At 41.4% G+C, this 15145-nt stretch overlaps 1 protein-coding gene across 1 annotated transcript; it reads left to right on the top strand.

The window, feature by feature from the left end:
* The first annotated feature begins 6226 nt into the window (after positions 1 to 6226).
* On the top strand, positions 6227 to 6788 carry LOC123652192 (spermatid nuclear transition protein 3). Its single transcript, XM_045580390.1, has 2 exons — positions 6227 to 6455; positions 6651 to 6788. The coding sequence occupies exons 1-2, from the start codon at positions 6312 to 6314 to the stop codon at positions 6786 to 6788; spliced, it is 282 nt and encodes a 93-aa protein (XP_045436346.1). The 5' UTR covers positions 6227 to 6311.
* Positions 6789 to 15145: the final 8357 nt, after the last annotated feature.

The raw sequence follows: 15145 nt of genomic DNA, 5'->3' as shown, positions 1-15145 counted from the left end.
AGCTCCAGGCTACTATATCCAATTCCTACTCTGCCTCTCAGTGGGAGCTCCAGAAATCTCCTAAGCTGAATTCATAGCCATCCCCTGCAAATAATGGTCTTCTCTCCAATCTTCCTCACATGATGGAACCAAACTACCATCCTTCCTGTTGTTCAAGTCAGAAACTAGGAAATTTCCTTTGACTTTCTTCTGCCACTCCAGTCATCACCAATCTCAGCTGATTCTGACTCTTCTCCATTCCCATCAGAAACTTCATTTTAGTCTTTTAAAGTGTACCAAGACTTCTATATTTATCATATGTTCCCAAGGAGACCTGCACACCAATTCTAAATCTTTTTAGATCAAGTAAGTCAGAATTTCTAGAGATGAGGCTCAGACATCAGAAAATTTTATATCTCCTCTGGTGATTCCAAAATGCAACTGTGTTGGACTTTTAGTGAGAAGCTGGACTTTGCTGCCAGAACAAACAGACATAAGAGATCGACTTTGGTGTTGTGTTAGTACTATTTGGTTTTCCAGATGCCACCTCTTCTGTTTTTTGGCTTAACCGCAAATACTTCTTTTTTCCTTTTTTAAAAAACTTTGACAACATTTTTTATTTAAAAAATTGTGCTTAAAATACATAACATTTACCATATTAACCATTGTATAGTTCAGTTGTATCGAATTGAGCAACAGATTTCTAGAATTTTTTTCATCTTGTAAAATTGAAACTCTGTATCCATTCAACAGCACTTCTTCATTCCCCCTTCCCATCTATCACCTGGCAACCACCATTCTACTTTCTGTTACTGTGATTTTAAGTACTCTAGGGACCTCATGTAAGTGGAATAATGTAGTATTTATCTTTTTGTGACTGGCTTATTTCATGTAGCATAATGTTCTCAAGAGTTCATCTATATTGTAGCATGGGGCAAAATTTCCTTCCTTTGTAAGGCTGAATAGTATTCCATTATAGGTATCCTGACTGCCAACTAGTTGTCCAAAGTAATTATAACACTTTATACTCTCTCTAGCAGTATAGGAGAGTTAAGTTTCAGTAGATATATTTTCAGTTCTTTTAAAAAACATATATTTTTATTGATCTCAGAGAGGAAGGGACAGGGTGAGATAAACATCAATAATGAGAGAGAATCATTGATTGGCTGCCTCTTGCACACCCCACACTGGGGATCAATCCCACAACCGAGGCATATGCCCTTACCAGGAATCGAACTGTGACCTCCTGTTTCATTGGTTGTTGCTCAACTGCTAAGCCACACCACTTAGTGAGTTCTTGATGGTAAGTATGAAAAGTTCTGTTTAGAGTTTGATGAATGACTATATTCTGAATAATCTTGAACTATGATACATGTCTCCTGTGTCTGCTCAGCACTGGTATTGGTGATTGTTTTGAATGAAAATGGCAATGTTTATCAAACTTGAAACCACAAGATAAATTCTTAAGAGTCCATAGATGTATTCTTGTGGTCATCATATTTTCATGTTTGAAAATCACTATTTAATTTAATCTTGGTGATCATCTTATAAGATAGGTACTATTATAAACCCCATTTTACAGATGAAGAAACAAAAGTCAGGAAGAGAAGAAAATTATTCACCTAAAGTCCACAGCTTATGGATGATAGAGTTCTTTACAAAAGTTTTGATTGTAAAGAACTTTTTGTTGTTGCTGTTAATCCTCACCCAAGTATACTTTTTCTATTGATTTTTTCTTTAGAGAGAGAGTAGAAGAGAGGAAGGGAGGGTGAGAGAGAGAAAGAGAGAAAGATTGATGTAAGAGAAATACATCAATTTGTTGCCTCCCGCACATCCCCCAACCAGGGCCTGGTACATGACCTTGACCGGAATTGAACCCGGTCCATAGGCCGGTGCTCTAACCACTGAGAAATGCTGGCCAGGACTGATTATAAAGAACTTTCTATACACAGAGTAACTAGATTATTATGATCTCTGCACGCATAATAATCTGGCCACTCAGTGTGTGTGTGTGTGTGTGTGTGTGTGTGTGTGTGTGTGTATAGTCCGGTGCATGAATTCATGCATGGGTAGGGTCTGGCCAGCCTGGCTAGGGGGAGGGGACATGAGTAGTTAGCCATCCTGCATGCTGGTCGAACTTCTGATCAAGGGGAGAATTTACATATTAGCCTTTTATTATATAGGATATACACTGAGTGGCCAGAATATTATGCAGTCAGAGATCATAATAATCTGGCCACTCAGTGTAAATATAAAAGCCTAAGTGACCATTATGACTGAATGACTGGAACGACCAGATGACTGGCTGGTAGCTATGATGCACACTGACACAGACATTGCTGCTAAGGCCCTGACAGACCAAATCTGTTTCATCTGCACCTCAGACCTAGTCAGGAGGGAGGAGGGAGCCTGATTCCTTGTGGAATCAGTCATTGGTTAGCTAACTGCTGGGGCCCTGATAGCCCTGAACCTGGTTTACCAGGACCCTGGACCCAGACAGGAGGGGGGAGGTAGCCCAGTTCCTCATGGAATTGGCCAGTGGTTAGCTTGCTGCTGGGGCCCACCGGCCCTCCTCCCAGCAGGCCAACCCTCCCCCACCCCCGATTGGCCCTGATTGCTGGCCAGGCCGAGGGACCCCACCCATGCATGAATTGGTGTACTGGGCCTCTAGTTTAATTATAAAGTAGTAAATAGTAAATAATCTTCATGGGGACAGTTCTTATTCATATTTTTAAAATAGCTTTATTAACATTCTAAAGGCTCAAGTGCACAAAATTTCTGCACTGAGGGTGTAGGGGGTGTCCCTCAGCCCGACTGGGTCCTCTTGCAGTCCGGGACTCCTCGGGGGATGTCTGCCTTCTGGTTTAGGCCCAATCCCTGAGCCCCAACAGTCAACATCTCTCTAGCAATCTTGGATTTCTTACTCCTTATCACCCACCTGCTCGCTGCTCCTTTGTGCTGCCACAGAAGCGGGAGAGGCTCCCACTACTGCCAATGCACTCACCAGCAGTGAGGCAGGCTTCCTGCTGAGGGGTGCTCCCCCTGTGAGAGCGCACTGACCATCAGGGGGCAGCTCCTGCATTGAGCGTCTGCCCCCTGGTGGTCAGTGCACATCATAGTGACTGGTCATTATGGTTGTTCTGCTGTAATGGTTGCTAGGCTTTTATTATATAAACTAGAGGAGCGGTGCACAAAATTCAAGCACAGGGTAGGGGAGTGTCCCTCAGCCCAGCCTGCACCCTCTCCAATCTGGGACCCCTCAAAGGATGTTCAACTACCCGTTGACATCCCTCTCACAATCCAGGACTGCTGTCAGACATCCCTCTCACAATCCAGGATTGCTGGCTCCCAACTGCTTGCCTGCCTGCCTTCCTGATTGCCCCTAACTGCTTCTGCCTGCCAGCCTGATCACCCCCTAACCACTCCCATGCCAGCCTTATTGATGTCTAAACTGCTCCCCTGCCAGTCTGTTTCCCCCCAACTTCCCTCCTCTGCAGACCTGGTCACCCCTACTTGCCCTCCCCTGCAGGGTTAATTGCCCCCAACTGACCTCCCTTGCAGGCCTGGTCCCTCTCGACTGCCCTCCCTTGCAGGCCTGGTCCTTCCCAACTACTCTCCCCTGCTGGCCATCTTGTGGTGGCCATCTTGTGTCCACCTAGGGGCAGGATCTTTAACCACATAGGGGCAGCAATCTTGTGTGGGTGATGGTCAGTCTGCATATTACTCTTTTATTAGATAGGATAGAGGCCTGGTGCCAGCTGGTTTGCCCTGAAGGGTGTCCTGGATCAGGTTGGGGGTTCTCTTGCGGCATGGGGCAGCCTGGGCGAGGGGCCTGTGGTGGTTTGCAGGCCAGCCACACCCCTTGGCTACCCAAACAGAGGCCCTGGTATCTGGAATTTATTTACCTTCTACAACTGAAACTTTGTAGCCTGGAGCAGAACCAAGCCCCCTGCTCACTCCATGGCTGCTGCCATTTCTGTTTGGATTTGTTTACCTTCTATAATTGAAACTTTGTAGCCTGGAGTGGAGGCCTAGGGCCCCCAGGGCTTCAGAAGCTTGGTTTCCTCTATTGCTGAGGAAACCCAAGCCTCTTTCCTGCTTTCTGTGGTCGCAGCTATTTTGGTTGGGGCTAATTTGCAAACTCACTCTGATTGGCTGGTGGGTGTGGCTGGTGGGTGTGGCTGTTGAGTATAGCAGAGTGATGGTTAATTTGCATATTACTCTTTTATTAGGTAGGATAGGAGATATTTCATAAAGCATACAATTCATTCATTTATAGTGTACAATTCAAAGATGTAATATATTCACCTTCTAATATCCCTGTTCCCTGCCCAGCCTTAAGCGACCACTACTATATGTTCTGTGATTACAGATTTCCTAATGTAGATATTTCATATAAGTAGAAACATATAACATGTAGTCCTTTGTGATTGGCTTTTTTCAATTAGCACATGTTGCAGCAGGTATTAGAATTCCACTTTTATGGCCAAATAAAATTCCATTCTATGGATATACCACATTTTATTTATCCATTTACCAGTTAATGGACATTTGAGTTGTTTCCAATCTTTGGAATTTATGAAAAATGCTACTATGAACATTCATGTACATGTTTTTGTGTGGATATAGTGGATATAGAATTTCTCATGGGTAGATATACTTAGGAGTGGAATTCCACGGTCATATTATAACTCTATGCTTAGCTTTTAGGGGGAACTGTCAAACTGTTTTTCAAACTGCTACACTATTTTACATTCACACAAGCAGGGTATGAGGGTTCCAATTTTTTCACAACCTCACCAATACATGTTATTATCTAACTTTTAAATTATTGCTATACTAGTGGGTGTGAAATTATATATCATTTTGGTTTTGATTTGCATTTTCCTAATGGCTAATGATGTTGAGTATCTTTTTTGTGTGCTAATTGACCATTTGTATATCTTTAGAGAAGTGTCTTTCAGGTCTTTTGGCCACTTTTAAATTGTGCTGTTCTTGTTCGGCCATGGTGGCTCAGTTGTTGAGCACTGACCTATGAATGAAGAAGTCATGGTTAGATTCCTGGTCAGGGCACATGCCAGGGTTGCAGGCTCAATCCCCAGTGGGGGTAGTAGGAGGAAGCCAATCAATGATTCTCTCTCATTATTGATTTTATATTTTACTCTTCCTCTCTGAAATCAATAAAAATATTTTTTAAATTGTGGTTCTTTATATATCCTAGATAAACTTTACTTACAGGCATATGATGTACAAAATTTGCCTCCTATTCTGTTCCTTCACTTCTGTACATTCAGTTTTGTCTCTTCACTTTCTTGATAGGGTTTGTTAAATCACAAGTTTTAATTTTGATGTCAACTTGTCAATTTTTTCTTTTGTGCTTATATCCTTTCTGTTATACCTAAGAAACTATCACCTATTCAAGAATCATGAAGATTTTTGCCTATGCTTTCTTCTTATTATAATTTTAACTCTTATATTTAGGTTTTTGATCTTTTTTGAGTTCATCTGAGTACTGTATAATGAGGAATAAGGGTCCAAATTTATTCTTTTACGTATGGATATCCTGTTTTCACAATACCATTTGTTGAAAATAATTATTATTTCCCATTGAATGTTCTTGGCATTCTTAGCATTCTTAGATATGTATTTCCAAACATTCAATCCTATTTCATTGCTCTACTTGTCTAATCTTATGCCAGTACCATACTATTCTGATTACTGATAAAAGCAGAAATTTCAGACAAGAGAACAGAATACTGAGGTGATCAACATAGAAGCTGAGAAAACGATATGAGGGGGAATTTTCCTGGTAATAGCCAAAAGGGGACTCTATCTTCAAGTTTCATAAGAGAAAACTGTTGAAGGGAAATGGGAGGATTTGCATCTCCATAGATATTTAAATATAGTTATGTTATCTTTGAAGGATTTTAGATAAAATATCCAAAATACTAGGTAATGGTGAAGGATGGGAAAGAACAAAATAAAACAAAGAGCTGGAGTGGCTAAAGAGAAGGCCTTGAAGGAAACATTTTTCCTGCCATGTATGCACATGATGAGAAGGGATAGCAGGCCACCTTGGGAAAGTTCTTTAGGGGAATGTTCAGGAAATGCCAACTCTCTCCAACCCCAATCAGCATATCTTGGTTTCCCTAGCAACCCCACCATGAGGGAGGAGCCAAGACTGGTGATTTGTGATGTCATGTTAAGCCCCTCCCTCTAATCATTTACTGCCTTGCTGAACAAACAAAGCTGAAGGGTGTGGCTCTTCATTGTTCTGGCAAGGGATATTTTTCAGTTTGGCTAGGAGCTCTGGGCCACAGGGATGGTTCAACATGGCTAAGGTTGCCAGGAAACCAGAGGAACGTAGAAAAGTTATGGAACAAGCAACCGCAAGCACAAAACAAACAACTTCAACCACAAAACGGAGAAAGAAGAGGAAGAACCCCTATCAACCCAGGTCCAGAGATGGTGGCAAGGTGAGACTACCTCATCCAAGCTCCTCCTTTTCTTTCTTATTGATTTCCCTCTCCCCAAGACTCCTGCCTGTTCCTTGTTTGGCAAAAAACCCTTTATTTGCCTATGCCTCTTCCCATGAAACCCTCCTTTCTATCCTGTTCCATATTCTTCCTCCCATCCAGTGAATTTCTGGGGTCATCCTGTTGCCCTTCTAGGTGAAGAAGATACAAAGGGAAATAAAAAGACTGCTTCATGGGAGTTCAAGAAAAAAATCCTCTTGCACTAGTATAGAAATTCCAAGAAAGGTGAAGAGAGTGAAAAGGGCCAAGAAGTTTCGGCCATTAACAAAATGAATATAGCCTCCTGAGCTGAAAGCACTGAGATCAGGCCAAGGAGATCCTACAAAATGATGCACCTATAAGACACAACACCATCATGAAACAAAGTTGGTGGTGAATAAAATAAAACGAACAAGTTCTGAAAATCCCATATAATATAGGAGGGGTGTGTGTGTGTGTGTGTGTGTGTGTGTATAATTCCTCTGATCTAAAGGAAGAAGGCAAGAGACAGGCCTGAGAGAAAAGTGAAAATGAGTTAAGAACAGTTAGGAGCAGAAACCAGATTGGCTCAGTGGATAGAGAGTCAGTCTGCGGACTGAAAGGTCTCAGGTTCTATTCAGGTCAAAGGCATGTACATTGGTTGCAGGCACATCCCTGGTAGGGGGTGTGCAGGAGGCAGCTGGTCGATGTTTCTCTCTCATTGATGTTTCTAGCTTTCTATCCCTCTCTCTTCCTCTCTTTTAAAAATCAATAAAATATATTAAAAAAAAATAAAAGAACAGTTAGAAGCCGCAGTGGCAGGTACACAGTTAGCCAGACATTGGAGATAGAGACTGGGTGAGGACTGAGCACAGAAGACAAATTCTCATTATTAATATTTTAACCCATGGGCAAATAGACAAAAAGGGCTTGGCTTCTCTCTCTCTCTCTCTCTCTCTCTCTCTCTCTCTCTCTCTCTCTCTCTCAACATTAACATTTATTTTTACTTTTTTTATTTTTCTTTAACATTTTTTTTAATTGTGCTAAAACAGACATAAGATAAAACTTACCAACTCAGCCATTTTTAAATGTACTGTTCAGTAGTGTTAAAGAACATGTACCTTTTTGTGTAACCCATCTCTAGAACCCTTTTCTTTTATAAATTTTATTTTTTTATTGTTGGCAGTATTTTAGATGTCCTTCATTCCCTCCACTTCTTTGCCCCACTCCACCCAGCTCCCACTCCACCCAAGACCTCCACCTAACTATTGTCTCTGTTCATTGGCTATACATATATGCATACAAGTTCTTTGGTTAATCTCTTCCTGTCTCCCATCTGAGATCTGTCAATCTGTTCCATACATCCATGGCTCTGGACTTATTTTGTTCATCAATTTATTTTGTTCATAAGATTCCACATATAAATGGGATCATGTGATACTTGTCTTTCAATGACTGGCTTATTTCTCTTGGCACAATAATTTCCAGGTCCATCCATGATGTTGCAAAGGGTAAGAGAACATTATTTTTTAAAAATATATTTTTATTGATTTTAGAAAGGAAGGGAGAAACATCAGTGATAAGAGAGAATCATTAATTAGCTGCCCTGAATGCCCCTATTGGGGATAGAGCCTACAATCCGTGCCCTGACTGGGAATCCAACCATGACTTCCTGGTTCATAGATCAAATCCCAGCCATAGCCATGCCAGTTCTTTACATGACTTTCTCCTTCTAAGAATTCAATTCTCAGCTCAAAGAATTTATCTCAAAAGATGCTTTCTCTGGCCACCCGCACTGCAATTGCTTGCCTACTTTATTATCATAGTCATTTTCATTATTTGATGATATTTCTATTATGCTTATGTGCTTACTTTTGTCTATCCTTCTACCTGATATAATGTAAATCTTAAAATATTAGGAACCATACTTTTTCCATTCATCTTGATAACCCCAATATCCAGCATAGGGCTTAGTGTTTATTAAGTGAATAAGTAATTAGAAACTCAATATTTACAAAAATGAACTTTCCACATCGTGGGCTATTGTATTTTTGACACAAAGAATGGAAAGGAAGATGGGTGGTGAATAGAACTCTAAAGAGAGAAATAATTAGGAATTTCAGAGCTTGATCAGGATTGTTCTATAGAGCAATAGTACTAGAATTTCTGGGAATCCATAAAGAATACAACTCAGAGTCCAGAGTGCTAACCAACATTCAAAAAAAAAAAAAAAAAAGAAAAAGAAAAAGTATTCTCCTCATTTAAATTTATTATACTAGAGAATATTCAATGCAAACTTGTCATAATACTATTTTAAATTATTGTTTTTTATTTCATTTTGTTACATATGATTATTACATTATTTTTTTTTATCATGTCTTTACTTCTTTATTTTTGTTTACTTATGTGGTCAAATGTATTTTTTATTTGAATTAAAAATAAATCTGGCTTGAGACAAAAAAAAAAAAAAAAGAATACAAGTCAGTGCTGTGAATGGGACTTTGGCAGCTGTTTTCTTGGATGCTGTGGTCCAACCCATTCCTTTCCTCTTCATTTTTATACTTTTATGTTCAATAGTATTTCTCTGTCTCTGTATCTGCAATATAATAGTAGATGCATCTAATAGGGATCAAATTGAGGCACCAGTAGCTATCTATTGCTTCTTCATTGAAAGTGCCTTTCACTTCACTATATGTGGGTCAACTCCAATTTCTCCCCCTCTTCAAATTTTTTCAGTGTATGCCAGTTTATACCCTGCTGCTTGGTGTCAGCATTCCTTATAAACTCTCCCCCCTAAAAAATAAAATAACCACTGGGTTACCATCCCCCTCTATGAGGCATCTGTCTTCTCTAAGATTCTACTACAACAGTGTTCTAGTGTCTATGGCAATCTTTGAAATGGTTGCTTGAGCATGGCTCAGAGTTTCAGCCAAGCAGAGAAAGACAACATAAGAAGGTGTGTGACAAATGACAGATTGCTGTTGAGTTGCCCCTAAGTCATGGGGAAGCCTTTGGTGCTGAGTAGTAAATGAAGTTCAGATTTGCCTCACCTGTATCAAGGGAATTGCAACACAAACACACACTCATTAATGGGGCAGTGCAGAGCTGAATGTCTCCCTGCGTTGCACTACCTCTTTATCAGTACTTGCTCATGCATGATAGAACAGAGGTGCTAGCCCCACTTAAACTACACAGCTAGCTCACTGTGAAGATTAATGTATTGGAGCTCTCTATTCTTGGAGGAAACTTCAGGCATCCACACAACGAGGGGAACAGCTAGTACACAGTGGTCTTGGTGTTCATGAAACACTTAGAGGCATTGCCTTTGGATGTAACCAGTGAAGAGAGCCTGGAGCCAGGAGGTCTTTACCCCTGAATTGGCCTTGGAGACCCATAGGCAGCTATGTTAAAGCACAGGTATATGAATAAAATTGTTGGCATAAAGGTTGAAATCTGATTGGGGAATAAAAGCCAGGAAAATGGAGGAAATACAATAATACCACAGGTTTGCAAGACCCAAGACTGAATAAATCCTTCTGAGGTTGTTTTCCCACTTTACTTTTATGGATGCCCTTTTCTGTTCCTAAGGTTGGATGGAAGAGCAAGTCCTCTTGTGTGCATGTTCCTAGGGCCAGTGACCATTAGTTCTCCTCTAATTTTCTCCCCCACAAGATTTGGCAGCCTTAGTGCCACACTCAGATTCATGCAATGAGCCCAACTCTGGTCCCTTTACTTTAGAAGGCCTCACTTTGAGGAGGAGACAGTGGAATCAAGGAGATGTTTTCCCACAGAACACCTTAGCCCACATTAAGTACCCAGAAAACTGAAATCCCCTACATAAATGGCCACAGGTCCATTTACAGAGCTTCACAAGCTCCTTTCCTGGCTTGGTCTTCCCAGGGAAACAGACAGTTGGTGTGGGAACCTATGAGTGAAGAAGAAGCAGGAGGCAGCTGTTTGCAACTTAGGGGAAGTGAGCATTGTGAGGCTCCTCACAGTGAGGTGTGACCACAGAGTAAGAAAAGAAGGGGGATAAGTGTAGTCTCCACGTCACTACATTTAGATGTAGAACTTAGAGTCTGAGAACTTTACCTTTGAATCTGGCCTTTTAGGTAGTTGTGAGGGTACATTTGATGAGGTAGGAGGATAGGACTGTTTGTAAGTTATAAATCCTTTAGGAGAAAACAGGAGAAAATCTTCCTTACTTTGTATTCAGCAAAGATGGCTTATATATGATTTTAAAAAACACAAATTCATCTTTAAAAATTAAAAACCTATGCTTTTCAAAAACATTTTTAAGAAAGTGAAGATAACCTAGTGAATTAAAGACAATATTTATAAATACTATGTTTGATAAGAAACTTGTAATCATAATATAAATAGAACTTTTATGATCCTACCTAGTAATAGAGTAATATGCAAATTAACCATCACTCAACTACACCTACAAACCACTTCCACCAGCCAATCAGATAGACTATGCAAATTAACCCATCAAAGATACACAGAGGGAGGGAGGAGTGAAGACTGAAGATAGCATAGAAGGAAGAGGGAGGGAAAGTGGAAAGCAAGGCTGCTGCGACTGCTGGAGGAAAAGCACTAGCAGTGTGTGTGGGGCTGGGTGAGGCATGCAGCTGCGGCACGTAGCCACAGAGGCTGTGGTGTCAGGAGGCAGCAGGGGTGGCAGGTGCGGCAGGTAGGGTGGGCAGAGTGGGGCCGGGTGTGCAGCAGTGGCACATGTGGCCCCAGAGGCGGCAGCAGCAGGCACTGTGGGTCGGGCGTGTGGGGCGAGGTGCGCAGCGGTGATGGCCGCGGTGGAGACAGTGGTGGTGGTGGCCGCAGGTGTGGTGGGGCAGGTGGGACGAGCAGGGTGTGCCCCACCTGTCCCGTCCCGCCCCACCCTGCCTGCCACAGTGGGAAAGGTGGAGGGTTGGGGGAGGTGGCAGGCAGGAAGTCTTGCAGGAATATTCCTGCAACAGGTCACTAGTTTAATAATAATAAGATAACCCATGGATTCAATGAAAAATTTCAACCTAGAATATTTATGAATGGTTAGTAAGGGCATGAAAAAGTATTCAGCACCATTAGCCATTTGGGAAATATATATAAAAAATGATATATGACTTCACACTCTCTAGAATGGCTGGAATGATGTCCAGGAGGATCTCTGGTCTAATTAGCATATTATCCTTTTATTATTATAGATTCTATTGTTCTAACTTCCATTTCCTTTAACTTCCTTTTCCTTTCTAGAAATACCCCTCCATCTTGGCATACAGGCCAGAGTGTGCAAGTGACTTTCCATGTCTGCATGTACAGGGTTGCATGCTTTTCTTTTTCCCTGAATAAATACTTTTTGGTCACAAAAAAACTAGTCAATGATAAGTGGTGACCAAATGGATCCAATAGATCTTTTTGTGGTGGAAGAAATGTTCTAAAATTGGAGAGGGGCAATGGTTGCACAAATATAAATGTACTAAGAATCAGTGACTTGTGCATTTAAAATGGAAGAATTTTATAGTATTTAAATTATATTTCAATGAAGCTGTTAAAACAAACAAACAAACAAGCAAACAAACAAACCTTGGGACTATATGTCCTGAACTAAGCCCTAGAGCTGTGGTAAAACTTCAAACACAGAGGTCTTGCTATCAAGCAGTTCACAATATAGAATCTCTAATTCTAATGCTAATTTCAGTTTTTGTTCTCTGTTTATTGCCCAGGGTAAACTAGATTTCTTCTTCTTCTTTTTAAAATATTAACTACTGGCCTGGTGCACAAATTTGTGCACATTGAAAATAAATTAATTAGAAGGTGGCTGGCAGGGTGGAACTAGGTGAGATAAGCTGGACATGCCCTGGAGCCCACCTCCCTGGATCCCTCCCTGGCCAGCTGCACCTGGGATGGTGCCATGGCTTAAAGGGCATCTGCAGAGTGAGTGGGGATTGGGCCAAAACTGGCTCTTCAGCATCCCCTGAGGGTCCCAGAATGCAAAAGGGAACTCTCCAAAGTTGCTGTCATACAGGGTGTGGAATGCAAACGCTAAGTGTGCAGTAAACCAGATTTGGGGCTGACAGTGCCCCAGCAACAACATAACCCATGCCTGAAGGTGGAATTGTGCAGCCCCGTGAGGAAATGGGCTTCCTCCTTTCTGGTTTCAGGGTGCATCACCTGAGAACCGCTGCTGCCAAGTCATTGCAGCTCGGTAGTTCCTGAAATATATATATATATATATATATATATATATATATATATATATATATATATATATATATATATATATGGCCTGGTGCACGAAATTCATGCATGGTGGGGTTGGGGATGTCCCTTAGACCATTCTGTACCCTCTCAAATCTGGGACCCTTTGAGGGATGTCTAATCGCCCGTTTAGGACTGATCTTATTTTGATCGGGCCTAAGTGGGCAGTTGAACATCCCTCTCACAATCCAGAACTGCTGGCTCCCAAACGCTTGCCTGCCTCTGCCTGATTGCTCTAATCCAGGGGTCTGCAACCTTTAAGACATAAAGAGCCACTTGGACACGTTTCCAAAGGAAAAAAAAACCTGGGAGCCGTAAAACCATTGCGACATTTAAAACAAATATAACACTGCATATATTGTTTCTTACCTTAATGCTATATACCGGATCGTGCAGTTAGCTGTCAATCTGAAGAAAAAAAGGACTTTTTCACTTAACAATGTAAAATATATTTTTGCAAATTAATAGCTAATTAAAATATTTAATTTACCTGGTTAATGGGATTTTTGCTCCTGAACCTCAGTGCACAGTGTCAGCACATCAGGGCTGTAAGACGTTACCTTCATTTTCACACGGGCTTGCCAGTTGTCAGAGCCGCGGTGAAGCTTCAAAAGAGCCACATGCGGCTCTGGAGCCATAGGTTGCCGACACCTGCGGGCCTAATTGCTTCTGCCAGCTAGCCTGATCAATCCCTAGCCACTCCCCTGCCAGCCTAATCGACACCTAACTGCTCCCTGATTGCCCCTAACTGCCCTCCTCTGCCATCCTGGTCACCTCTAACTGCCCTCCTCTGCTAGTCTGGTCACACCTAACTGCCTTCTCCTGCTGGCCTGGTCACCCCTAACTACCTTCCCTTGCCAGCCTGGTTGCCCCTAACTGCCCTCCCCTACAGTCCTGGTTGCCCACAACTGCCCTCCCCTGAAGACCTGGTCTCACCAATTGCCCTCCTCTGCCAGCCCGATCACCCCTAACTTCCCTCCCTGCTGCCCTAATCACCCACAACTGCCCTTCCTTGCAGACCTGGTCCCCCCCAACTGCCCTCCCTTGCTGGCCTTGTCACCCCTAACTGCCTTCCTCTGCTGGCCTTGTCTTTCCTAAATGCCCAAAACTGTCTTCCCCTGCAGGCTATCTTGTGGCATCCATCTTGTGTCCACATGGTGGGAGCCATCTTTGACCATATGGGGGCAGCCATCTTGTATCTTAGAGTGATGGTCAATTTGCATATTTATTTTTCATTAGGTAGAATAGATTGTTGAGATTATTACAGATGTTCCTCTTTTTTCCCTCCATTGCCCCCCTCCACCCAGTTCCCACCTCGCCCCAGGCCTTCACCACCCTATTGTCTGTGTTCATAGGTAATGCATATATATGCATTTAAGATCTTTGTTTAATCTCTTTTCACCCCCACTCCCCTTCCCTCTGAGAATCATCAGTCTGTTCCATTGCCATGCCTCTGATTCTATTTTATTCAACAGTTTATTCTGTACATTAGATTTCTTTTTCATTTATTTAGATTTTAGATTCAGTTGTTGATAAGTATATATTTGTTGGCATTTTGTTGTTCATATTTTTAATCTTTTTCTTCCTTTTGCTCTTAGAGAATATCCTTCAACATTTCATATAATACTGATTTGCTGGTGATGAACACCTTTAGATTTTTCTTGTCTGTGAAGCTCTTTATCTTAACTTCAATTCTAAATGATAGCTTTGCTCAGTAGAATAATCTTGGTTGTAGGTTTTTGCTATTCATCACTTTGAATATTTCTTGCTACTCCCTTTAGGCCTGCATAGTGTCTGTAGAGAAATAAGCTGACAGTTGTATAGACACTTCCTTGTACGTAAATAACTGCCTTCTCTTGATGCTTTTAAGATTTTCTTTTTGTCTTTAGCCCTTGACATTTTAATTATGATGTGTCTTGGTGTGATTATCTTTGGGTTTTTCTTGTTTGGGACTCTGTGTGCTTCCATTCTTTCACCAGATGGAGGAAGTTTTTGGTCATTATTTCTTCAAATAGGTTTTCACTATCTTGCTCTCTCTCTTCTTCTGGCACACCTACAATTTGGATGTTGGCACACTTGAGGTTGTCCCAGAGGGTTTTTACACTATCTTCAAATTTTGGGATTCTTTTTGCTTTTGTGGCTGAGTGTTTTTTTGCTTCTTTGTATTTCAAATCTTTGACTTGGTTCTTGTGGTCCTCTAGTTTGCTATTGGGCCTCTGCATAATATCTTTTTATTTCAGTCAGCGTATGTTTAATTTCTAGTTGGTTCTTTTTCATATCCTTGAGGGTCTCGTTAAATTTATAGGCCTTTTCTAGGAAATTCTTGAAAAACCTTATAAATGTGGTTTTGAACTCTATATCTAGTCATTTGTTTTCCTCCATTTCTTTCACTTGTGATCATTTTTTTTTGTCTC

This window comes from Pipistrellus kuhlii, unplaced genomic scaffold (genome assembly GCF_014108245.1).
Source record: "Pipistrellus kuhlii isolate mPipKuh1 unplaced genomic scaffold, mPipKuh1.p scaffold_m20_p_124, whole genome shotgun sequence".
NCBI lineage: Eukaryota > Metazoa > Chordata > Mammalia > Chiroptera > Vespertilionidae > Pipistrellus > Pipistrellus kuhlii.
Note: the sequence above shows the minus strand (reverse complement) of the source record. Positions and strands in the feature narration are given on the sequence as shown.

Excerpts from the sequence above, each read along its gene's own strand:
- LOC123652192 (XM_045580390.1), top strand. The coding sequence starts at position 6,312 with ATGGCTAAGGTTGCCAGGAAACCAGAGGAACGTAGAAAAGTTATGGAA. Across the intron at positions 6,456-6,650 it reads GGTCCAGAGATGGTGGCAAG|GTGAAGAAGATACAAAGGGA; the intron begins GTGAGACTACCT and ends TTGCCCTTCTAG.